The sequence below is a fragment of the Electrona antarctica genome (assembly GCF_951216825.1).
Source record: "Electrona antarctica genome assembly, chromosome: 8".
NCBI lineage: Eukaryota > Metazoa > Chordata > Actinopteri > Myctophiformes > Myctophidae > Electrona > Electrona antarctica.
In genome coordinates, this window is record NC_136789.1 from 8,846,478 (window position 1) to 8,874,375 (window position 27,898).

A 27,898-nucleotide genomic window follows, 5' to 3' on the forward strand; every position below is an offset into this window, starting at 1 on the left:
ATTTACAAATATCAAAGGCACATCACAAACAAAAACTTTCTAAATGTGTAAATAAATTAAACCTAAATTGAATAACTGGGAGAAAATTAAAATCATAAAAAACAGCCTCAAGGAATGAAATGGAAGGGAAGGAAGGGGAATTCTGTTCAGCCTACCTATGCTGCTCCACGGATTCGTTGTCTGGCAGTTCGGCGCCGCAAACATTGCAGCGTTCGTGCTGGTGCCTGTGCCCGAGGTCTGGCTTCATGGCCACGCCAGCCAGCTCCCCGAGCTTGCTGAAGAATTCCCTCTGGATGAAGCTCTGTGGCAGGAGTCCCCCGTACGCGCTGAAGTCCATGGACATGGCCAGCGCCGGCGACATGGGCAGCGACGCCATGGACGGCTGCACCATGGACATCATGACATCTTTGTGATTGTGCGGCAGGGCGTACAGGGAGGCCAGGTGTTTCTCTGTCATGCCCGCCATGGCTTCAAGCCCCATTTGACCGAGGTCCGCCTGATGCTGGTCGTCGCGGACGTAGTGCAGTTGGCGGGCGCTGGTGATCACGCTGCTCCGCGTCGGCGTGCCGGGGCCGTCCCGGTTGCGGTCCTCGCCGGCCCGCTCTCCGTTGCTGGAGGCGCTGGACTCCATGTTCTGCGGGTTGTCGTGTCCGTTTCCGCCCACGTCCATCATCTCCGTCTTGATCTCGTGTGGCATCACGTGATGGTGGTGGTGGAGGGAGTTGGCGTGGATTAGGTGCTCGGCCCCGAAGCCCTGCTGGAGCAGGGACTGGCCGATGCTCATCAGGCTGTCTACGGCCGCTTTGGTGGGACTCATAGTGGAGAGGCTGAAAGAGGTGGAGACCGAGGGGCTCTGGTCGACCATGCCGGCGATGCCCGACCCGTGCAGACCGCCAGGCGGGTAGCCGGCGCTCTCAGTGGAATGCTTCTTGGAGTTCTTGCGGTTGCCCTTGCGCTCGTCGTCGTCCTCCGTGCTCGCGTCGTTGGCGTTGCCCTCCGTGTCGTTCTCGTCCGACGACTGAATGGTCTCCAGGATCTTGAGGCATTGCTCCTCCAGGTACTCGATCTCCAGGATCTCCGCCGCGTACAGCAGGTCGTCCAGGTCCTCCACCTTGGCCTGGAGCGTGGCCGTGTAGGCGTACTCCAAAATCTGTTGGAAGGTCTTTGGCGAGAGGAAGTCCAGGGTGTAGTGCTGGCTGCTGCGGTGGAAGAGGATCTCGAACATTTTGCTGGTGCACGCCAGGACCGTCCGGTGGGCGTGGAACTCCTGGCTGTCCACCATGATGACCACGTCGCAGAGGGTCCCGGCCAGACGCATCTGGTTGGCCTTCTGCAGGATGGCCGTGGGGTGGTTGGGGTTCTGGAGTTGGATCATGCCCATTTTAGTTAAATCCATGATGCCGCTGCGATCCTCCGCGAGGCCAACTCATGAGGCTTGCTTTCCCCGCTCAGCTGTTTATTAGTCTGTTGTCTTTGTAAACAGGAAGTCTATCCTGGAAGAAAAGAGAGGAAAAATAAGTCAATGCAAGACAATTCTGACAGTGCTGAAAATGTTGAGCAAGCCTAATAATCTTTACATTTTCAAATACCAACATCATTAGCAAAGGTTCGAGGAAAAGCTGTGTAAACATTGTTGGGTGATGAAGAGTCCATAATTTCAATTAAAATAAAATGGTAAGTCTTGGTATATTATATGGCATTTAATTTATTTATTAAGATATAACAATGTATCAGAATCAAGAATCAGATCCAATGTCACATAGAAATCAACAGTATGCCAAATCTCAGATCGTAGAGAATGGTTATGAATTTCAAACTAAGCAATTCACATTCAAAATGTAGCAGAAAGACTCTAGATTCCATGGAGAAAATGAACAAAAGAGAGACACCAGCTCTAAGAGACCAATAGACTGCATATATAAAAAACAAAACGAAAAACGAAATGTCCATCCTTCCACATTACTTAAATAACAGCCATATTCTTAATGTGTTCAGTTGATGGGCGGTTAAGTGAACGAGTGGGGTATCTCACTGCACGCCTCACAAAGACATTGTGAAATGAAATGGCATCTCACTCAGTATTCCCATCACAGAGAAGAGCAGAGAGCCGAGGAGGGCTAGAGAAGTGAGTGGCTGCCAGAAATGGTTTGAAAAGAGGACGAGGCAAAAGCAGACACCAACAACACTACATTAAATACAGTAGAGCACCAATCAATGTACAGTATATAATCTGTCTGCACATGAAGCAACTTCATTACACAGCTGAACAGGATCAACCTGTAAGCCCTATTTTAGGTGAACTATTTAAAGGGTTTCTGAATACAATGAAGTTCCTGCAACGTATATATCTCTTTAAAGAGGTGAATGGTTAAAGAGAAAGGGAAAAGAAAAGGAGATTATATTACTGGCTGAAGTGGCTTTCCTAAACTAGATAAACTAAATTGCCATCCTGGTAAAGTTGACATTAATGCAAATTAACCACAAATCTCATAGATAAACACGTACATTTAACCACAGGAAATGTCAACAATACAGACAAGTCTGTTCAATTGCATTTGCAGTATAAATGCATCAATATATCTCCCTAACGAGAAACAAGTTTTTCAGCTCTCGTTTGCTTTCCGCCACAGGAGAGCACTATAGAAGGGATTTAGACAACCCCCTCCCCAACACACACACACACACACACACACACACACACACACACACACACACACACACACACACACACACACACACACACACACACACACACACACACACACACACACACACACACACACACACACACACACAGAGAGAAAATGTTAAAAGTTAAATGCAATGTTTATTAATGCAACACAAAGAAGTTGAAGAACCCTAAGCAGGTGATGGCTAACACAAATAAGAGACCATATTAGGCTAAACTGAAAAGTGGCAGCTATTATTTGCCCTGAGGAGTGCATGCAATAGAAAATAAATACTGTGTTGTCTAGGACATTGGACAGTTGTTTATCTGAGCTAAGCTATATTGATAAAGTAGAGAATGATAAAACTACATGTTATCTTACAACTGCCTGAGTGTGGATTTAGCCACACAGTCAGCAAAGGTCATGCATAAAAAGCCCAGCATTATCTTTATAACAGGAATGCCAATTTAGCTGCGATTTATGACCCCGGGGAATTATCAATGCCTGTTGCACGACTACAGTAAGGCTATTACGTTCACTCAACGGGGTGGCTTAACTTCAGTAATACGGTCTGCGTATAAATCGAAAGTTGTTGGTTTAGGATACTTTAGCCTTACGGATCACAGGTTAGCTTTCAAGGCTGCCTGTTGAGGGACATCGGTGCGTCTAGACGGCGCGCTAATATTGGAGAACCGAAGACGGACAAACGGTGCTCTGTACGCAGCAAACGTGTCAAATGTTGCATTATTCTAGGTGGATGCAGGGCGATTTCTTTCGAAAATAACACACGGGATATTGAAAATAGCGCAACCAGCCACAACGTTGCCTAATCGAACGGCAGCCTTTATCAATCGGATCACGATTAGTCTTAACAACTGTAGCTGCATGCATGCCCCCGACCGTCGCGCACCTCTGACTGCAACCCAGACAGTGACAATAAAGAAATAAACACAGACCCGCATGCATCTTCCACGCAGTGCTTTGTCCAAACGATGTCCTCCTCCTAACATGCAGTTGTCCAAGAATAAACGCTCGACTCACTCACTTGTCTCAAGAGGACACGCTATAGCTGGGACACGAATTGGGTGCTAAAAAAAAAGTAGACGAGACCCGGGGATCCAGCAGCAGCTACCGCTTAGGATTCAGTTCCGTTCCATTTGTGATTAACACTCTGACACAGGTGGTACTGATAAGGGCACGCTTACATTCTTAGTTATAATTTTACATCATTCTTCTAATCAAACGGGACAATTAACTAATGATATCTTCAGCTTGAAACGCACAGGCAGGAGACAGAAGAGAGACAGACAGATCAGTCTCGATAACAAATCAATTTGCATTTCATCCGTTGACAATTTCCCACCCCATAATAAACAGGACGCGTGTCATTATTATGGGGATTATTAGCCTACTATGTCCGAGAATCGTATAGGTTTTGCCTTCTCTTAAATCAATCGAATCCCAGGTTATTACACCTATCGGCTATAATACACTGTAGGCTACTGATACGACAAATGGCTCTATATCAATAAGGATGGATTCAGTTGAGACTATCACTATACTGTCAAATGATGTCACCGTGGATAAATGAGCGACACAAAGTGCGTAGGATATAGTGGCAGACTGTGACGGTAAAGGGTCAGGGCGACATTATTCCAGCCGAAACGGTCAAAAGGCTATAATTTGTCAAATAATAAAGTCACATGGAAAGAGAGAGAGACGACAGCGAGCATCATAATAATGCCTGGCTGTCTGGGTCTCAGTACAAGACCAGACCTCACGTCCGCTTCCAGCGATCCCCCGAATACTAAAACAGACGCTTACGTCAATAAGACCGCACATCTATTGCAATAACGTGTGTGTGCGTGTGTGTGTGTGTGTGTGTGTGAGAGTGCGTGCGTGCGCGCGTGCGCGTTAATAGAAACTTCAACACCTTACAGCAGCACGGACGGGGTTATTCTTATGGCCAGGCGAGACTCGCCAATATTCCACTCCGGTGCGCATATATGATGCTCAGTTAGTTGCACGCAAAAAAAAACTTGCTCGATACTTTTTCACACAACTCCGTGCACACACTGTAAGTTGACATGAGGTTGAAGTGGGGACAGCAGCAGCAGCGGCGGCGGCGGCGGCGCACATTTTTTTTTAACAGCAAAATAAATATGGGAAAAAAATGTACAAATGTGAATGAAAGTACATCGAGGAAACATTGATAGACTCGCTGCCGGCACTCCGGCGTGTGGTCCATATTGGGTGTACTCACCTAAGTTGCACGTTTTTTTAGATTCCGTATGTGTGGATGTAGGGGCTGTACAGCATAGTAGCAGCGCAGTTCGCAGTACCCGCTCTCTCACACACGCTCTCACACACGCACTAAAACTCCTTTCTTCTTTCAGCTTAGCAAATCAACACATTGGTGACGTCAGCCGAGCCGAGCCGAGGCTCTCTCCTGACCGAATCCAAGCTAAACGCTGAGAAAGTGAGACACCTAGGGGGCTGTCTAATGTTAATGTCTGCTGTAGGTCTACAGGACGCCAATTACACTGCCTTGATTCCTAATCCTACTCAATGCATGCATCATGTGTTCAACTAGCACTTTCATCAGGACCACTCCTACTACCACTGCCACCACACTAATTATTATGAATTAATATAATACTGTGATGACATTATATTCATTGATTGATTGATTGATTAATGGAAAATGTTATTAACAGATTGCAGAATGGGTACAGTACAGTCAAAGGAAGGTAAAGGTCAATTCAAACTGCTAAGAGGATAAAACCAGAAAAAGCAGTAAGACCTGTTCACATCATTATTGTAAATAATAATAATAATCATAATTATTATTATTATTATTATTGACCAACAAACAAATTATAGGGTGCTCCTTTGAATGGGTTTGTGAGTGGTAAAAAAAAAGATATCCTAAAAGAACCCCTTTCCAACATCTGACATACACAGTTGTTGTCTAAAATCATTAGTTGACGACCCCTCATTTGTAACTTGATAGGCTATTGCGTTTGGGCCTTCGGGCTGCTTGCGACACACTACTGTGTTATGGTGCTGCGGGAGGCTCTTGTGTTTTGGTAGGACAGCTTACAGGAAGTCCTGCAGTACAGTAGCCAACTAACAGTGTATGTATGTCATGATTATGACCTTAGCTGCCTGACTCAGTGGCGAAACACTTATCTGCATAAGCATATTGATAACCATGATATGATGATTGTCCACTACTGTATCAGAGGGACTGCTTTACTCTTTTTTTGTTGATAGATCAACAGTTTACAAAGTTCACATTAAAAGAGTAAAGCCAGGGAGAAATTCAGCAATGTATGGTCACCCCACCTGGCATACACCATACAGGCAGCGGTGGCCGAACGGATAGCGGCGCGGTCTAGATACCGGAAGGTTCCCAGTTCGAACCAGCCGTCCGACACGTTAAAATTACCACCGCTGAAATGCCCTTGAACAAGGCATCAACCACTACGATGAAATGTGTTCTATGAGCAGGGCCTGGCTGGAAACAAGTTCTTGAGCTTAGCCCAGATACCCTGGGTAAATATAGATTTCATTTCATTTCATTTCATTACAGTAGGCTAAAATCAACAGCACTGGAGGGGAAAGTACCTCAGCACAATACCATTTTCAATACTTTATCTACACTACAGGCTCTATTTTCGTCCAACCCTTTATCCCTAAACTACTTTGCCTTTTTCACTATTTTGAAAAACATTTTTGAATTAGTCACCATCTACAAGCTCACAACATGTCGATGTAGATTGGCTATTTTAACAATTCAAAAATGTTTTTCAAAATAGTAGAAAAAGGCAAAGTAGTTTAGGGATAAGGGGTTTAGCATGGATGAAAATAGAGCCCTTACATCTCAGAGGAAAATGTCGTACTTTTTACTCCACTACAATTTGAAAACTTTAGTTTCACATTATTTTGTAGAATTTGGATTATTACAAAACATACATTAACCATATTAATGGTAATGTATTTTATTGTTCACTTGTGTTTTTTGTGGAGACTGTGGATGAAAATTTGAATCACTGCTAAATCTGGTGCATTTACGCTACATTGTGTACTGTTAATATACTCTGTTTCATCAAAATAAACAAATACAGTAAAGTAAGCCGTATTTTATACTTTGTTAAAAATAGCTGATCTATAAAAGCTCACCGCATCGCAGTTTACAAAGAAAACCTGCATTTCCCGCCAGTCAGTCGGTCGGTCACGCCTCCATATATGGTCACACCTCGTGACATCACGCCTCCATATATGGTCAAGCCTAGTGACATCACGCCTGCATATATGGTCACACGTAGTGACATCACACCTCCATATATGGTCACGCCTAGTGACATCACACCTTGTGACACATCACACCACCATATCTCTGCTGTCCGGAGGAAACCTCATAACTCAAAATGTTCATTTTTCAGGAAATGAAAAATATACATTTTTAAGGAAAACAATAAAACCTTATATTTTTTAAATGATGCAATACTGCCTCATCAAAGTTGGTGTTGTGACAAGATAGTCAATTACTTGCATGAGATGGACAGAGGTGGAGTTAGCTGTTTTAGCAGACGGTTTGAGGGTCCAATGGAGTTAAGAGGTTTTGTCCAATGCATTTTTTACTATTTTCCATTGGTTAAATATTTTCTAAACGACACACAGACGTAAAGGGTGTTCAATAGCACTGATTTATAGAAAAAAAAATCAAAAACCTCAAAAATGGAGCTATGAGGTTTCCTCCGGACAGCAACGAATATGGCCATCTCCATATATGAAGAGCACGACACTGACCTCATCAAACCCTAGATAGCCATACATGGAGAAGACTGGATCATCACTTAGATCTGCATATATGGAGCCAGCCAGCAACTCTACATCTGACCTCAAACCCTTAGATGTCCATATATGGAGCTGACCTGTTTTGACACTCCATATGTTGATCCTTCCCTACCCGTCCTTCCTCTTCGATGTCTCCCTTTTGACTGATGCAGTCCATTTAAACTCTAGACGGGCCCGCCCCAAAGTTATTAGTGCAGCCGCGCCCGGCAGCCGGCGAAAACAGAGTTCTCAACAGGCCAGAAAATTAAGGCCCGGCCCTACCTGGGCCTTCATCAAACCCTGTACACTCAAGACACTTCCCCCACTGCCACCCTTAGATCTCCATATATGGAGCTGACCTGTTCTGACATTCCATATGTTGATCTGACCTCATCAAACCCTGTATACTCAAGACACGCTCCATATGGCCAGTAGATAATTCATTCCATATGTTGATCTGACCCCCATGCCAATGCGCCAGCGCTCTCGCCCAGCAGTTTGCCGTCGTCACCCAGGCAGATGTGTCGCTTCTCGCCCCCAGGGCGTCTTACTGGTGTGTTGTGTGTGTGTGTGTGTGTGTGTGTGTGTGTGTGTGTGTGTGTGTGTGTGTGTGTGTGTGTGTGTGTGTGTGTGTGTGTGTGTGTGTGTGGTACTTCGGGTAAAAATGTAAATGCAGAATGTATAAAAAGTACTTCTACATTGTAGTATTGCTACTGTACTATTCTTTACAAATGTGAGTATTTCTTACACCACTGATCAACAGCAACTGGTTGGACAAGTCCAGTAGGTCAACAGAGCTCTATTTGGGCCGACATCTGTGAAATAAATACAGATGTCCTGATCTATACTTAAGAATGCCAAGAAAGCCAGTCCGTTATGTCTGAAACACTGACTGCACCCCAAACATGAAACAAACTACATGACATTTTAAAAGAAAATTACCATATTAATTAACAGTAAACTGAAATGAAACAAGTGGTGGTCATATTTGTACTTGAGTTAGCGTACTGTATTATGTATTCAAAAGTATGCTTTTAATGGGCTATCGTCACAATATTTGAAATTCAGCTTTAAGGACAACTTGACCACTTTTCAACTTATCTTCATATAATTGGTCCTCACTAACAATCATGATAAAATAGCACAATTCTTTTCTACTCAGTCTGTCTCAGAGGAGGGCTGTGGTCAGTTCAGAAACCCGTCCACCAGTGACATCATCAATGGGGAATACAATCTAATAGAAACTACAAGCTTTCTATTCCTGAAAAGTTGCAATGCGAAAATAGAAGCCATCATTCTCACTATAATAGAAATCTAAATATATATATTTTTGAAATGTAAAAAATAAAATCTGCCTAACGATGATGTGACTTGTGGACGGAATTCTGAACAGCCCTCCTATGACTGAGTAAAAGAAATGTGCTATTTTATCATGAACATTAGTGAGGACCAATTATATGAATAGTGGTGAAGTGGTCCTTTAAGAGGTTAATTGATTCATAATGTGCTTTTTCAATTCCTAGAAATGTAGTGGAGTCAAAAGTTCAATATTTGTCTCTGAAAAAGTAAGTATCCAAAACAGCAAAGTAAAGTACAGATACTGAAATGTACAGACATTTTCTTAAGCACACTACTCAAGTAAATGTACTTAGTTACTGTCCACCAGTTCCTGAAACCTCCCAACAGAAATGGACCATTTCTTCCCTCTCTCGTCTCAACTTTCACCAAACATCATCAGTATGCTGCCAAACCAGGCCTTTAGTAGGCGAACAGGTATGGAATTTCACATCAAGAGGAATGCAGTGACACAATTAAAAGCTATATCAAAATGGAGTCAACATGGGATGGAAATAGGGGTGGGGTCTGGTCTGGTGTCCCCTGATGTACGAGCAGTGGGAACCTTTAGATGTATCTGAGCGGGGATCACACAGGGTGCCTCATCACCTTTGAGCTGCATGCGGTACAGGCTGAGCATATGTTTAGCCATGGATGAAGCAAACGGCACTGCCTTAAATCTTGACCCTAATCCCCCGTTTTAGCGAAGGAAAAGGGAAAGGAAGGCGGGGGCTAAATTATGAAACCACACCCAAGAACAATGGCAAAAGGTTTAACCTCAAAGATTTCCCCAAATTTACAGAAATAGTCAGTGCAATTTTTGGTATTTGTCATACAATGAAGCAGCATAGCAAGGACTAAAAATCATGCACATGTGGGTAGCGTCTCTGTCGGGTGGAAACCTCATATGTCCAAAGCTGTTACTTTCCAGGATTAAAATAGAAAAATAGCAGATCGCTTTGCGCCATGTTTCAAGCTCTGTTATTTTTGATACTTACAGTGTGACACTGTACTATGAACAAGTAGGGCATTGATTTATGGAGAGAGAAAAAATGCAGCCTGTGATGTTAGTCATCTATGACAGTTGTTCTCAAAGAGGGGTCCGGTTAACACCAGGGGGTCCTTCAGTGGATTTCAGAGGGTCCCAAGCAAAATCATTGATAGTTAACCAAATGGACCCCTGTGGGTCTGTAACTCTGAGAGTTTGGTTCCATTTGGTTACGAATGAAATGGAACCAAATGGACCCGTAACATTATCATGGGTTAAAGTTTAACCCATGAGAATGTTTAACCATTAAAGTAACAGAGAAATCTGAGGTCTAAGATATTTAAAATGGTATCAAATGGGGATCCGTGGTCTAATGCATTTCAAAATGAGGTTCCTTGAAAAAAAAGAAATCACTGCTTTCTTTTTCTTTTCAAATGGGGGTACATGGGTATATCAATTTGTGGGTCCTTGACACAAGTTTTGACAACCAGTGATGTCTGGTGTCATACGTCATAGACCTATCCATGACATATGAAACCAAATTTGGATTCGACAAAAGAGGTATTAAATATATGTGGGGGGGGGAATAAAAAACACATTTTTGAGGTATGTCTGTGGTCTACCAGCAGCGTGCACAAAAAGCTGTGGACACAGATCGGTTGGGAGATTAGCAGTGGTGGAAAATAATGAAGTACATTTTACCTAAGTACTGTACTTTAAGTATTTTCTTTAGGTATTTGTACTTTACTTGAGTATTTCCAATTTCCAATAATTCTACTCCACTACATCTCAGAGGCAAATATTGTACTTTTACTGATTAACAAAACATACATTAACCACTTCAGCCCTACTGTAGGCTATACATTTCAGCCATTTGAAAATAGCCGGTCTACAAGCTCACAATGCGTCGCAATGAGACACATTGTGAGCTTGTAGATCAGCTATTTTCAAAAGATGTTTATACATTTGAAAACTTGAAATGGCACATTCTGCATAAGGGTACTTTTACTTTTCGTACTTTAAGTACATTTTGATGCCAATACCTTTGTACTTTTACTTGAGTACATTTTGAATTCCAGACTTACTTGTAACGGAGTAGTTCTATATTGCAGTATTGATACTTTAATTAAATAAAGAACCTTTTTCCAGTTAAATAAAGAGTACTTTTTCCACCACTGGAGATTAGTTGCAAGCGCACAGATACACCCTCTTCTTCATGCTACTGTGATTAAACATGTTTGTACTATCGGCAATGGAGTCCGAGAGTGACTTTCCATCGGTAGACTCAAATAAAGATACCCTTGTGTTAGCATCCAACGGCAACGATTGGTAAAGTTATCAGTTTGGTGGTGGTGGTGATATGGAATTACCCGGCCGTGATATCTCACGTTAATTGCAAGTTTTCCAATTCAAACCGTCAGACTAATTACTGTGATAAGGCCCTAACCTCCACTTAAAGGACAGAGATAATTGGCACAATCAAGAATGATCAACCACAACTTATGTAGCATATTTGTCCGGAGGATCGAGATACTGGCTGGTGAAGTAATTACCAATGTCTAAACGTGTGCGTTAATTTGCTCCTAGAAAACTCGTACTTTGTAGCAGCGTTCAGCTGTGTGTGCTGCTGATTAATGTCATACATTTATAGGTCATTAAGGTTTTCCCTAGCGTTTTAACCCAGTGGTTCTCAAACTTCTTCCTGTTAAGGAATATGTATATGGCCACGGACCCCCATCTGAAATTGTTTTGTGCCAGGGACCCCCAGATTAGAAGATTTGTGTTAAAAAACTGAAGACACTTTCAAGAATTTTCAAAAATGTTAAAAAAATAGCAGATGTACAGGCTCGCAGATCCAGATATCTGTGAGCTTGATGCTGCATTAAACACATTTTGCTGGCGAGGGGGTAAGCCTACTTTGAGAACCAATTTAACCGCTTGAACCCCAGCATCCCTATAGTAAACAACCCCAGCATCCCTATAGTAAACTAGGCGATCTACAACTCAGGTCAGCTACAAAGTATAGAGGGGTCTATGTGGTGAAGAGGCTTTATGTATCAAAAATGCGCTGTTTACTCACAAAGCTCACACAACATATGTCAGGCTATAAAATATGCCCAAAGAAAACTATTGAGAATTAAACCATGGCTGGGGGGGTTCTTTCGGTGGAAGTCACGAACACGCTTCGCAATGTGTGTAACAGATTTTTATCGGGGTACACTAAAAACACTTAGGTCGGTAAGTTTAACCGACAAGGGAAACCTGGATGATATTCATGCCTTAATGGGGGTTAACATCAACATGGCCATGGCTGACCAGAAACCCCAGCATTGTGTGGGCTGCTGTGTGCAGGCATGGTCCACGGTGGAGATGGAGTGGGGGTAGGTATGCGCCCCACACAGTGGATCTTTGTGAAACTCTGTCCATACAGCCCCGCTGAATGGATTCTTTTTACACTTGTGTAAACCTGGGGGCGTCTCCGGCACCAAGGCCACACCTCTCTGACCCCTGACCCCCAACTTTGACCTTTGGTTGGATTTGGCTGTGAGCGACTCTTTGCTCGCCATGTGCTCAAGGCTAAGCCCCCCCCTCCCCCCCAAAAAAAATCTCTTTGCTGAGATCTTGGTTTGCCCGCACCTATAAAATATGTATTTGTATTAAGAAATATTACCAAGTCATTCATGATATGTACTATGTACTGTACAGCATGCATAATCGCTTCCAAATGCTATCCAACAACATCTTGTATCAATACAAACAGATAATTTGATGAATCATACTGTATGCTAAAAGTGGGTTCCGGGGACCGCCAAGGGTCCTTGCAGGATACATATCAAAATACATTTTGGGGGTCTTTGACTTGGAAAAAGTTTGAGAAGCACTGTTGTAAACCGTATGGGTCTTTTTATGGTGACTCTGCAGGAGGCAATAAGAGGTCTGTCAGTGGGTGAGTGTCCGGGGCTAATCTCGCAAAACGCTGGACCGACAGGCGCCACATTTCTTGCACCTCCACCGACTGTTTTTCACATATATTTTATACCTATTGATATACCCGGCTTGAATTGTTTTGCATTAGCATACAATGCAATCTACATGCTGTCGTTCAGTGCAACACTTAGCAAACAGTGGATTCTCCCTGAACCCTAAATGACCATTGCTTTGTCATGTTTGCCCAGTTGCAGGTTCCCCCGATTGCCTTCAGTCACTGTCTAATCTCAAAGAATGGCCTTAGCTAGTTCAGGTTAATGGGTGAAATGGCCATGTTGACCTAGGTGTTTTATTTACCAAGTGCTTATTTACTTCTCCATTCCTAAGCCTTCACCTGCACGCTTAGAGGACAAACTACAGCGACGGAGAGGAGCGCCTGGATCAATACTCCTCTTGTCTCGTCTGACCAGCAGAATGGCAGCCCGACAAACCGGGTTTGTGTGGTCAGTCTCAGGTGAAGAGTGCCTTGACCTCATAGCTCTGTGGCAATCACTTCTCAGCTAGGCACTTATAAGCGCAAAGACAATGAATTAGCGATTATCTAAGGGTTGTGTGTGGTTTCACGTCGACTCTGAATGGCCCACATACCAGAATAAGATAGTAAGTAAAGACTTAATTTCTAAGTAAATGCAGGATGGGAAAGCTTTTATATTAAACTACGGTACAATCTGCAGTGTTAAGCCATATTTTAGACATCATTGTACAATGGTGTCGAATGGTGAAAATAGCCGATTTGCAAGCTCAACGCCTCGCTGTGTGAGGCATTGTGAGTTGCATCGCGAGGCGGTGTGAGATTGTACAGTAGATTCAACATTTTAGATACATTTTTAACACGATTTTATCCTATAAATAGACATGCCCATAAGAGGGACACCAGGTTGGAAGGGGTTAATTCAACTCAGAGATTGTGAAAATGGGATTTGCCTGTGTACTTAGAACTATCTAAGAGTTTCCTATTACTTTAAAATGTATATGCATGGATCGGTGATTCGGATCCAAATAATGAAAGTGCTCTTGCAATTTATAGACCAGTCCTTTAGGAACAACAGGAGATGGCACACAGCTTCTGCACTGGGCGCCGTGGTCGGAGACATAGACCAGTCCTTTAGGAACCACGGGAGATGGCACACAGCTTCTGCACTGGTCGCCGTGGTCGGAGACATTACGGGAGATGGCACACAGCTTCTGCACTGGTCGCCGTGGTCGGAGACATAGACCAGTCCTTTAGGAACCACGGGAGATGGCACACAGCTTCTGCACTGGGCGCCGTGGTCGGAGACATAGACCAGTCCTTTAGGAACCACGGGAGATGGCACACAGCTTCTGCACTGGTCGCCGTGGTCGGAGACATTTAGACCAGTCCTTTAGGAACCAGGGGAGATGGCACACAGCTTCTGCACTGGGCGCCGTGGTCGGAGACATTTAGACCAGTCCTTTAGGAACCAGGGGAGATGGCACACAGCTTCTGCACTGGGCGCCGTGGTCGGAGACATTACGGGAGATGGCACACAGCTTCTGCACTGGTCGCCGTGGTCGGAGACATTTTCTTTGTGCGCTTCAAGTGGACTCTCAACTCTTCCCATTAGTTACTGTGACGTGCCACAAATATGTACGGACAGATACTCAATAACACAGCCTTGCATGGCAAACAGGCCTTAGTATATACTGTAGTCCACGAAGACACAAACATGGTTCTCTGTGTGCGTGTGTGGTTTTATCCTGGCTATTGGCTTGTGCATATTCTCTTTCAACAGTCAAGTATTCAGAAAATAAATAATCAAATCAAAAACAATCTCAAAATGAACAATGTTAGCCCAGATGAGATGGGCAGAGGAAGGACATCACAAATTAGCTCATATACAGGCTCCCAACACGTCACGCTTACTGATCGGCAGTGGTGGACAGTAACTCGAGTACTGTACTTCAAGTACATCGAGTGTCTGTACTTTACTTGCGTATTTAACATTTTTGTTTACTGCACTTGTGACGTCCACTCCACTACATTTGAAAGACAAATATTGTACTTTTGAAATTTCTAGGACAGGAAAAAGTTATCAAATATAGTGAAAACAGCAGATCTATACTAGCTGACAATGTGTCGTATCGCAACATGTTGTGAGCTTGTAGATCAGTTGTGTTCATTGTTCACTAATTGTGTGACCATTTCTGGAAAAGATCTTTCTGGGGGAAATGTCTAAATTTCAATATAGCAATGCATCGATATAAAAAGAAAAACTATTTAGTAATTAGCACTTTTGCCTACTTGAGTATTTTGTAAGTATCTTTAAAAGTAACTACTCCAGTACTTAAATTCAAGTACAGATTTGACAACAACATACAGTATCCATCTATACTTATAAGACATACGTACTCAAATAGTGAGGTTGAGTACTTTGTCCACCACTGCTGATCAGCTATTTTTGGCTTGCGACAGTGTTGTGTGGCGAAGTACAAACCGGTCTCGACTTCCTCTTTATCTCGCTCAGATCAAAGCTGCAAGGGAAAAGGGAGAAGCGAGGCACTTTCCGCAACACATTTCAATTAGCTGCCGTTTTGCCATTGCTTTTATATCAACCCATATACAGTATGACAATGTAATGAATGAATTAATTCCCTGTTGCGCTCCAAGTCAAAAGATTCTGGATCTGGACTCTTGACACAAAGAAGCGCAGACAGACACAAAAACTCCCACAAGCATTGTGGCAGGATGATTTTCTCATCAATAATGAATACATTTCAGCCCATTTAAACACTTAACCAGCGTTAGCTGAGCTCCTCGCCTGTCTTGAGCGAAGGCGCTCGGAGGGAGAGAACCTAAAGTTACGTGCTTCTGAGAAGGGATCAGTTCTCTCCCATGCCCTATAGAGTCCTCTGTGATGTACAGTCTGAAGCTGAGGCAAGCTATCGACCGGGCATGAGACAGATTCTTACTGTACATGCCTCAGGGTCTTTCCTGAGGGAACCTATTCACAGCCTGTGGGAAGTACGGAACTTGGACTGATCTACAAAGAGAGCGTTTTGATGGGTGTACCGAGTTAAAAACAGCTAAACATCTTGGGCACAGACAACCACAAAGCAGCTCTGGATAAGTCCTTGGAAGAACAACACATTTTAAGCTGAACTATGGTAATGACTCCATTCGAAGAAATGTCTTCAATACATGCAGTTGGATCTAGCCATATGTAGAGATAGTGTTTCAACAGGTTTTGCTGCAACAGCAAATTATAGGATCATAAAACATTAGGCATATATAGCCGTTGGTAAATTGTAAAATTGCATTTGTGTCCAAGGTGGTATGACATGCCTCAGGTTATGGAGTCGTTTCACACCTTGCCTCAGGTTATGGAGTAGTTTCACACCTTGCACATACAGTAGCTTCCAGCAACCAACTGTAACTATTTACAAGCTTACAAGTTAGTTAACATGTAAATTGTCTGTCCAGGATCATAAAACAAGTGCAAATATTAACTGATCCACTTGAGTGTAGGAGTTCCAGCCTGGGTTTTGAGACCATTTCTTATCTCACAGCCCTAATAAGAGCCAAGTGAAGGAATTAGTTTTGTAGCAATTAAGTTGTTAAGAATTTCTGGCTATTGCATCTGTTGCAATTTCTTGCTTCATAGTTTAGTTTTACAGTTTGTCATTATTGCTAATGACATTACATAACAATTGTTGTCTCCGTCAGGTGTCACTCTTCAGAAACAAACGCGTTGTTTTGCACCGTGTTACAAAAAAAAACTAAAAGTATGGAGATACTTTCTGCCCGACAGCAACGATATGTACTGTTACTGTAATATTATACATTATGTCCTAAACCCTGGCCATGCTGTCTACATCTCAGTGACACTCAGTGGCTGAATGATCATTAAAGATGGGGTGCCATAGTTTTGTACTTTTTCTGTTTTGTATGTGTCTATCTATGGAGTTGACATTACTCTAATAGAGCCCCAGGTGTGGTTATAATAATAGAGTCAAAAGGCCCAAAGTGGCACACTAAAATCAGTCCCTCCCCTTATCATGCAATGACAACAACAACAGCAGCAGCTGTGGGCAAAGCTTAAGTTCAGGTGGATGGTGCTATGGTGAAAAGGTGTACTTAATGAACTGGTGGGTGTGGCCACATCAACATAAACTATCTGTACACTTTGAAACAAATCTTCCTCCTAGTATCTAGTAGAATAGATCATAATACCTGATGATCATGTTACTGTCACAGTACTGTCTTTAATTATTTCCTCCAGATCACTGGCCGTGTGAGCTGCAATCAGCTACTTGTGTGGACGTTTAAGGCTATGTGATATTTAAAAGAAGGAGGGAACATCATGATAAGAGATCTTTGGAGTTCTAGCATACTATAGCTGAGAATGTTAAGAGGCAGGCGCGACACACACACACACACACACACACACACACACACACACACACACACACACACACACACACACACACACACACACACACACACACACACACACACACACACACACACACACACACACACACACACACACACACACACACACACACACACACACACACACAGTTTGATTCCTACCATCCTCTCTCTGCATTCTCCTTAATATCCTCTTTTTTTTAGACAAGAATGCCCAGAGCTGGGTACTGTAGGTTAAGTAACAGCCCTGTGTCCTTCAATTAATCTGGAGAAGGCAAGGGTAGTGGGTTTCTGGCACAACTTCACCTACTTCCAAGGTGCACGGAGAAGAGGGAAACAAGTCAGTCTAAAAGAGGTCAAAACTCCAGCAACACTTATAGTATAGTATATGGAACACATGTTCTATTACAATTGCAGCGATCACTAGCCTCTTGTCCCTCCTGGCTCCTACGCTGTGGAACGACCTCCCTTGTACAAACCCTGTACAGTCAAGACACTTCCCCCGCTGCCACCCTTAGATCTCCATATATAGAGCTGACCTGTTCTGACTTTCCATGTGTTGATCTGACCTCATCAAACCCTATACACTCAAGACACGCTCCATATATGGCCAGCACAGAATTCATTCCATATTGTTGATCTGACCCCCATGCCAAAGCGCCAGTGCTCGCCCAGCAGTCTGCTGTCACCCAGGTGGATGCGTGCACTCGCCCTTGCCCCTCAGGGCGTCTTACTGGTAATAATAATAATAAAATACATAGTTTACAAACTAATCGCATGCTTTTCTGGGTTGCTAAAGATGCTTACAAACCTAATAACTAACGAATAAATGAATGAAACAGTTAAGAGAAATAGTACAGATTAAACATAGAACAGAGTAAGCATAGTAAGCACCGCTCCATCTTCTACACATGGTCCACATCATAGGGATGAATCTCTGGCTAATTAGGTTTGCGGGTCGGCCTGCCTTTCTTCACGGATGTCTGAACCCCTTTTCACAGCAGCCTTGGACACCCTGCCTGGTGAGGTAAGGAACTAACGCTAAACCTCCCTTTAAAGACGCTGGTCTCTCGCTGTTTCCATTCAGGCCAGAACTTATAAAAAGAAATGTCTTTCATCTTTCTAACTTGGGACCGCCTCATTCAAACACCAAATGAACAGGACTCAAGCCATCGTAAATATCAACAATTGCGTCATTGACCACTTAAGCCCTATATACTTCTGTAGTATGGCAAATAGCCGATATCCAAGCTTACACCCATTACAAATCTGCTATTTTGGCTATCTGGGAAGAAGAATATACCGTATTGTGTGTGTGTGTGTGTGTGTGTGTGTGTGTGTGTGTGTGTGTGTGTGTGTGTGTATATATATATATAGTTTACATTTTCTTGGAAATCTTATGACACTTTTGAAAATGATTTGCCCACTTTCAACCTATAATGACATCACAAAATAGGTAGGCCATGTTGAAAGTGGTACAATAAACAATAGTGTGTGTGTGTGTGTGTGTGTGTGTGTGTGTGTGTGTGTGTGTGTGTGTGTGTGTGTGTGTGTGTGTGTGTGTGTGAATGACCCTGGTCTCTAAAAATAACATTATAGCCCCCTTCCTAGCGGGACAATGGGGAGTCAGTGGGAGGTTTGAATTGTGTGCACTGCTTTTGTACGTGTGGATCAATGTTTGCTGATCATGTGATGACACATTGTGACGTGGTCCTGACTTGTGCCTATAGTGGAACAGAATGCACTAGGAATACATCCTGTTCTAATGTAAAAAACAAACAAAGCACTAAGGAGGGTGTATCGCATCCCAATCTACTTTTTTTTTAATAGTCTATAATTGATTTGATTGATTTAATTTTATTTATTGTACTCCCAAGATTTAACAATATTTCTTATGTATTTTTACTCTTTACAGCAGGTGCTCTAACTAAAACATTAAGATCCTTAAGTGAAGTGAAGTCGAAGTGAAGTGCGATTGGACACAATTGGTATGCTGACCTGAAACCTGTACTTTCTGATCTGGAGCTTCTTACCTATCAGAATATAGCAATGTTTTATTATAATAAGATTATAAGATTTCTTTTTTATGAGACTTTAACTATAAAACATCACATAGCTGTAATCATACAAACTCTATTATCTAATTATATCTAACATATCTATTATGGGCAATTGGGCATGCCATAGTAAACAAAAATGTGTCAAAAAAAGCCAAAAAGCCCAAAATGTTGTCTATGGCTGTGTGTACACTTCAACACAGTTCAATTAAAACTGATCATTACAATTTGGGACATCCTTCAAGGTTCAAGTGGTCAAATAAAATTATTCACACAAAGAAAATGAAACCATTTGGCCCTGATGGAGGACATGGTGTGTTCTCTTGGACACAAAGACACATGGAGCATGCACGCACGACACTCACACTCACACTCACACTCACACTCTGGAATGGGGGATCTATATATCAAGCTAATTTATTTTTCACACAGTTCATAAAAACAGAGACTACAAAAAGGAGAAACGCGTCCCTCTCCTTCACCTCTACCCATCCCCTCACTCCCCTACCCCCCACACAATCATACGCGCTGCATGCATGCACAAATACACACCATCGGGGTATAGGAACCCAACTGTTCCAAGCGCAGCAGAATTCCACTCAACACTGTACCCCCTCCCATCCCTCTCTCTCTCTCGCTCTTTATCTCTCTCGTTTTAAGTTTGCACTGAGCAGACGGTTTAATCTAATGCAACACGCAAGTGGTACATATTGCTTTTGTTGGGGGATCGTTCACAAAATAAACTCAAAATAAACTCAACGTGGTAAACTACTGTCAGTTGTAACTCGGAGGTAATGTAAAACCCAAATGGACCCTTGTTACGGGTCCATTTGGTTCCATATGTGCCAACTCTGAGTTAAATGTGACGTGCATGTTTCCCTTTTTGTGCATATTGTTGTTATCATTTACAAAATACATGCTTTGGCAGAACTCAAACTTGCGTTTCCCTTTCTTTCGTTCTTTTTGTGGTGAGCAAAGGCCGTCCCCTCCATAGTACTTAACCACTGGACCGATGGCAAACGACAAAGTAATCATATTACAGTGAGCCTGAGAAAAAGAGACTTCCAACCGCAGCGGACAAAGAGCTAATCCTTAAAACCCACCACTGCCCCCACTTGGACCCCCTCCGTTTCCTCAATAACGTCTGTCCACCCGTCTGCCAACCATCACCATAACCACTTTCAACCTGGCCATCCCTAGTTAAAAAAACCAAAAAAAGTTCACATTTTCCAAAATAGCGTGTACTCTTAATGCCCGACAGCGAGTCCCCGGTTCGATTCCTGGCCATCCAGAACAATTTCTGCATGTTACTCTCCTAGACCCCTATTCTCTCTCGGTTTCCTCTCTCTCTACACACTACCCGTCAAATAAAGGCCCAGAAAAGACAGTTAAAATAGCAGATCTACAAGTTCACAACGCGTTGTAGATGGGGATGGGCCATTTCCAATACTTTTGCATGATACTTACATACGACAGTATAAAATAAGGCTTACATAACTAGAGTTCTCAACAGGCCCGAAAATTAAGGCCCGGCCCTCATCAAACCCTGTACACTCAAGAGAATGTCCCCGCTACCACCCTTAGATGTCCATATATGGAGCTGACCTGTTCTGACATTCCATGTTGATCTGACGTCATCAAACCCTGTACACTCAAGACATGCTCCTTATATGGCCAGTACATAAATCATTCCATGTTGATCTGACCCCCCATGCCAAAGCGCCAGCGCTCGCCCAGCAGTCTTCCGTCAACGAGGAGGATGCGTGCGCGCAACCTCGCCCTTTTACCGTTGGCTCTCTACCAAAGTCTCAAAGCATGTCCTCCTCATTAATGCCCCTCATTTGCATAAAAATAGAGTAAAACTTACAATAGGGAACTAATGACTAATGACTCATACTCCCAAAACAGATAAGACTGTAATTATGTAATCTTATACAATGTACGGCGTTGATTTTCTTGCACTAATGAATGGGAGAGTGGCTGTCGGGTCATGGAGTATTCTGAATATCGTTGCTGCCGGGTGGAAACCTATTCTGTCCAAATTCAAATTGCCTATATTCTACAAGCTCAAAATGTGTTACAATGCGGCGTATTTTGAGCTTGTAGATTGGCTATTTTCGCCACTTTTGTGCAACACTGTAGTATGATGAATTACAGCATTAAAGGTAGGGTAAGTGATTTTCTTTGGTTAAAATAAGTGTTAAAAAGCTCTATTGTGATAGTAACAGGAGTCTTCATGTCTCTCCAGCTTTCTATTATCAATTTCAAGGTCAGGATACCTCTTATATCCAATCAGGATAGAGAACACAGTCAGGATACAGATTAAACAAATGGAATTGTAAGTGATGACACAAAAAAATGAGCAGAAAAAAATTGGAACACTACACCTGATTGGCTGTAATTTTGTCAGCTACCTGAAAATTATTAGTAATTAGTTAGTTAAAAGTATTAGTTAAATAAAGAGCTGGAGAGACAGGGAGACCCCTGTTACTGAACAAACACTCTATAGCAATGATTACTATCAGAATATAGTGCTTTAACCTTTTAACAAAAACCTTTTCACTTACCCTACCTTTAATTTACAAAAAAAAAAAGATTTAAAAAGTTGAAATATGGAGATAAGAGGTTTCGGCCCTACAGCAACGATACGGATGTCACATTTCAAACAGAAAATGTACAGTGAGTCATAGAACATCATTGTGGATGCTTTTACACATACAATTACAATTTCCACTTTTCTTTTTCTATTTGTCACCCCCGGAGCTGTATGTTATTGTGACATCACTGATAACAATGTGACTGTAGCTACAAATAACTGTCAGGAAATGTTCACAAATAATAAAAACCTTCCCCTGGGCATGATATCACATTTAAATGATGGTAGTGTACAATTATTTTAAGCTTTAAGACAAATATTAGCCAAAGTCTGCAAATCGTTATGACGACTCCAGGATTCCTCAGGCCTAACTCTCGTGCTGCTTCTCTCAGGTTACAATAGGCAGACAAGTGGACCCTCGAAAAGAGACATAATGATAAGCCATTGGTATATAATGCACATAATCTGCACATAATTGATACATTGGAGACTGCAGTTGAATAGCAGAGGTCATAATCCTTTGAGAATAGACTAGTCACAATCAGTATGACTGCATTGCTTGGCAGCAGAAGTGGACAAAGTACTCAATCCTAGTCAAAGTATAGATACTCCTGGTCAAATATGACTCAACTACAAGTGAAAGTTGCTCTGTCAAATTTGAACCAGAGTTAAAGAACTATAGTACTTTCAATAGTACATGTTTTTGCCAGGTGCGAAGCAGCCTGGCCTACATTTTCACGCACTACTGACGACTGTAAAGCCGACTCTAAACACAACCTAGTCATGATTGGCTGCCTCCTAGAGACCTAGTCATGATTGGCTGCCTTCTAAGCCAATGGGAGTCTGAACGGCCCAAAAACCAAACCAAACCAAAACCAAAAACTTACTCTGAACGCTGCAACACGGAGTGAGTGGTAACAGCAGCTAATGTTATGAGCTTACTGGAGCAACAGGAAAGCCATAACAAAACAGTGAGTGAACCAAAAAAAGCACGTCAGAAACTAACAAAAACGGCCGCTACAAGAGCTTGCTGTACCTGGCAGTTATGACTGAGTTATTTTCTTGTTTTAATACTTTCACAAAATGACAAATTACAAAAGTCCATTTTCGTTTTAATATCTATGCATTGCTGTATTGTCCTCCCCACCCTGCCCCAATTCAAAGATTTACCAGAAAATGCAAAGCGTTGTGAGCTTGTAGATCTGCCATTTTCACTATATGAAATGGGGATAAAGTGGTCATAAAGTCATAGTGAGTCAAGTGCTTTTGAGTCAAAAGTACAATATCTGTCTCCTGTATAAGTATAGTAAAAATGCTTTAAAAATACTACAAAGATACTCTTTGCTTTAAATATAGTACTCAGGTAAATGTCATTTCTAGTGTGTCCGCCACCTCTTTGCAGACAGCATGATAATATACCAGCCATTCAGTTGGGCAGAAAACCTTTACTTCATCATAGAAGAGTGTCGCACAGAACTAGTGAAAAATAGCAGATCTGCAAGCTCACAATATTCACGTTTCACACGACCATGTGTGAAAAATCACGTTCTAACTTGTGAGCTCGCAGATCGGCCATTCCTTTTCATTGTCATTTTTCCTTCTGGTCGATAGCAACTGGTGTTCAGCATTAGAAATGTATTATATTTTCATGGCCTTAGGTTGTATTGCATAATGAATTGAATAATGATTATACAATATGTATAGCAGTGATGCAAATCGCCTGAATCCTGCATCCTCACTAAATTAAGAAAGGACAGAATCATGTCACCCTCTGGGGGGTCCTGGGATGCAATACTGTACTCAGTACTGTACTCGTTGAAGTAGGACTCATAAAATGTCCCTGCATGGGACCCATCTAAAAGACCACCCCTGGGTCCCGGGACCCATTACATTGAAAAGCCATTTACATCAAATCAAATGTTTTATGGTCACGAATCAGTGAATCACCAGGAGCCTTGGTTCCAAGCTTAAAATGATTCATATAAATATTTTCCGAAGTCTCTATGGGTAAAATGAATGGGCTTTCGATTTGTAGCACCACAAAATGGCCGCCACTGCTATGCTCTTACCTATGCCAGTCGGGGAAAGACTCGTTTGCATGCCCTATATGAAGATCCCCACGCTGGGCAAGACCTACGCTGTAGAAGCTATCATTTTTTTGGGGCGGAAGTTCTGGGATTTTGGCGGAAGTACCGCTCAAGGAAATTACGTTAATGCTTTACAAATCAGTTTACATTCTCCGTGAATGAAACACGTGTTGTGATTGGTCGGAAAAATATCGTATCAGGAGGGTATTACCCCCTGATACGATCTGACCGATGTTCCGGACCGACACTTCCGCCAATAGCGTTAAGTTGTGACCAGGCTTTTCTCTTCGCAGATGAGTAAGGCTGGGACCGAGGCTAGGAGATTCCTGATATCATAACAGTGACTGACGTCATAGACTGCTAGCCCCCCCCCCCAGTACTTCACTAAGTACTCTGACAATGGTTATAACTGTACAACAGGTATTTGCATCACTGGAGGGGAATGCATTACCAACAGGGCATTCTCATCTCCTTCCAGTAGCAATAATCTTACTTTCCAATTTTATAGGGGCAATTTTGTCACCAAAACGTAAACATCTACAGTATAGACATCACATGCTGGAGTGCCACTCATTCAAGCACTTGCGTCATATACGCTGAAGCCATTTTCACTCTGTTTGGTTTGTCAGAAATGTAGGCATCATCATGTAGTTCTGATATATATTATACGTAGTTGAATGAAAAAACATGTGGGTTTTCAAAGCAAAACACTGTCATCTCTGTCGGGTGGAAACCTCATTATGTGCAAAACCTACTTTTCAGCAGTGGTGTAAAGTAACTAAGTTACATTTATTTAAGTACTGTACTTAAGTACAATTTTGAAGAATTTGCACTTTACTTGAATATTTCCAATTTCCAATACTTTTACATCTCAGAAATGTTTGTACCGTGTTATTTTTTATTTTGATTATTATTACAAAACATAAATTAACCACTTCAGCCCTATTTATGCCTACATTTCGGCCATTTGAAAATTGACGATCTGCAAGCTCACAATGCGTCACTTTAAAAAAAAAATCGTACATTTAAAATTCCGGACTTTTACTTGTAATGGATTATTTCTATATTGCATTATTGATACTTAAGTAAAACATTTGAGTACTTTTTCCACCACTGCTTTTCAGGGTTCAACTTCAAAAGTAGAAGATCTACAACTTCAAAAGGCGCCGCTTGTGGATCTTTTGTGTGACACTGTAGAATGATCAAGTACGGCACAAAAAAAAGAAAACAAAAAGTTATCCATGTGCACAACTCAGCTGATCCTCACCTATACCACCCCTTTGGTTTAGATGGAGACTCATGAGGGACAACAGATGGTGAACCTAAATCACAACAGTGAGAGTATAAGTAACTCATTTCACCCTATAGTGTCACAGTCCCACCCCTACCATGGCCCAGGAAATGATTCTCCGTTCATTTTCCTCATAGACATTTCAGAAAGTATTTATTTAAAGACGTTTACGCCGCGGACAAAGCCAACTCGAGTCGTGACAAATTTTTGGGCCGAACAAATAATTAGAAAGAAGAAAAAAACGGCAGGTTACAACACTTTTTTTGTTGTTTTTCTTCTTTGTAATTATTTGTTTGGTCCAAAATATTGTTTGTGTTATGAGTTGTCACGACTCGAGTTGGCTTTGTCCGTGACGTAACCGTCTTTAAATAAATACTTTTTGAAATGTCTATGGGAAAAATGCATTGGGATTCATTTCCTGGGCCATGGTAGGGGGCAGGACTGCGACGCTCTATAGCTACATACTGCAGCCTATGATGACAATAGTGGACTTTAGTCAGTGGCGTCCAGTCCAGGGACCACTAGGGGTCCTTGAACACATTAATCACTTGAAGCTGCACATTCCTGTTCTGTCCGAATCCAGGCCTCCTGCGCAAAAGCTGAGGCCCCTTAGAAAACGGCAAAATAAAGTATCGTTTGCTGGGGTCCCTTTAGACGAGAACAGCGTTCTGTTCGGGGGTGAAAACGCAACAAAGTGAAAACACCTTCCAGAGTAGCCTCGGTCCCAGCCTTACTCATCTGCGAAGAGAAAAGCCTGGTCACAATATAAGGCAAAGTGCATAGGCGGAAATGTTTGGACGGAACATCCGTCAGATATATTCCCCCCGGATAAAATATTTGTTTGACCAATCACAACACTTAATTCACGGAGAATGTAAACAGATTTGTAAAGCGTTAACGTAATTTCCTTGAGTCAAATTTCAGATATGCACTCTACAGCGTATATTGTGCCCAGTGTGCTTCCAGAGTGGAAATCTTTGAAAATGCTGTTTCCTCCCGTCTCCATGTAAACAGGCAAAACGGTGAATCCACTAAACTTGTGACATCATGGCTCACATGGTTTCACAACGCATATTTGTTTATTACATTGATGCAGAGCCGTAGGCGATATTTCGAGTTCCTAGAATTACACTTACTCCAAATATCGCCTACGGCTCTGCTCTGTATTGACTAGCGATGGTGAATGTAAAACCATAATGTAAACAACAAGCCATGTGATAGGAAGTCAAACTGTAGTTCGACTGTAGTTCCGGTGGTTCTTGTACATGGGTGACTGGTCTATCTGGCAGTCAGTCACCGAGCGACCTGGCATGCACATTACAGTGTGTTCAGTGATTACAGCGCGTGTAAAAGGTGAATAAAAATGAGAACACATTGGGGCTTTGCCGGTTTGTCTGCAGTCCGTTTCCATCTAAAAGTGACCTGGAATTTATTTATTTTTACCACTGAGCCAATAATAGAGCCTGCCTGCTTGATCAGGGGAGAAATTGAATTAATTTATGTCAAAGCAGAACTAAAAGACCATGTCTAACCTAGGATCTAAAAGTCTCAATAGGAGAGCAGGGATACCAAATACAAAAACCTCAAAGGTTATATTGTAGTAAAATATTTGAGCGTACAGATTCGACAAAATATATGTATTCCCAAAAAGTTGCACAATACCGCTTTAAGCCCCATTTAAAAAAATAGCCAAATTGCGAATGTACATGCTCACTGTGTCATGATGCTATGCACGTTGAGCTTGTATATAAAAGGGATTCTTGCTATTTTTTTTAAAGATTTTGCCTATGACATGCCCAACATAGGGACACCAGATTGAATGTGCTTAATCTCACTGCAATTTCTTTCACCAGCTAGAATGTAGCCATTCCAATGAGAGAATGCCCTGTATATGAATGACTGTCTATTCATCAGGTCATAGGTTCTCCCCACCTACAGTATTACTGACAGGTGTAGAATCATGTAGCCTAAGGCACCATATCTTTTCTCATGAGGGTCCACTATTATACCTGGCCACACATATTTTCACACGTGCGAGTCCACAGCCTAATAGCCTACATACATATCAATTTTACTGTACATGAAAAGGTTTGAGATTATAATTCACTATATGATCTATATCAATGGGTTTCTGAAACTCTTCCCAGCAAAACGAGCATTAATTGTCTCCAACTGTATGCCTACTGCTTTTAAGCGAAACAGAGTCAATCCTGTGGAGACGCCTGCAGTCAATGTCATCAAAATCAATCAATCGGCCAGGCTGAGGAAAGCACAGCACTCACTCACCAGGGAGACTCCATGCCCAGCAGCTTACATTGGACCTCTGAACAGTACACCACAGCACACTGAAGCCACAGAGGAGCCGAGAGCTCAACCTCAAACAAGCCAGGCTAATTTGGAAGCTGTAAGAGATAATACACGTTAAGCTATACACAGAAGTTAACAAAAAGAATGCTCAAAAATGATTATACTGCTTCCTCAGACATACATGGCCACTTTACTTACCAGCAAACTTGTAAATTATATTAATATTTCTGTGACAATACAAAGAAACGTTGCCTTGGCGCTATGTTCATCAAACGTGGAGTTATTTGCTACACTATTTGCAGGTGCCCTGTACAGCAGACATTCTGACAGGAAAACACATGACAG

At 42.2% G+C, this 27,898-nt stretch overlaps 1 protein-coding gene across 1 annotated transcript; it reads right to left on the bottom strand.

The window, feature by feature from the left end:
* On the bottom strand, positions 1-27,898 carry LOC306927761 (zinc finger and BTB domain-containing protein 16-A-like). Its single transcript, XM_079507608.1, has 3 exons — positions 27,752-27,898; positions 27,533-27,648; positions 1-1,493 (listed from the first exon to the last, which is right to left on the bottom strand). Exon 3 carries the CDS (start codon positions 1,394-1,396, stop codon positions 152-154), a length of 1,245 nt encoding a protein of 414 aa, XP_079363734.1. The 5' UTR covers positions 1,397-1,493; positions 27,533-27,648; positions 27,752-27,898; the 3' UTR covers positions 1-151.

What these genes read in the sequence shown, in the direction of transcription:
- LOC306927761 (XM_079507608.1), bottom strand. Translation starts at nt 1,396, where the DNA reads ATGGATTTAACTAAAATGGGCATGATCCAACTCCAGAACCCCAACCAC.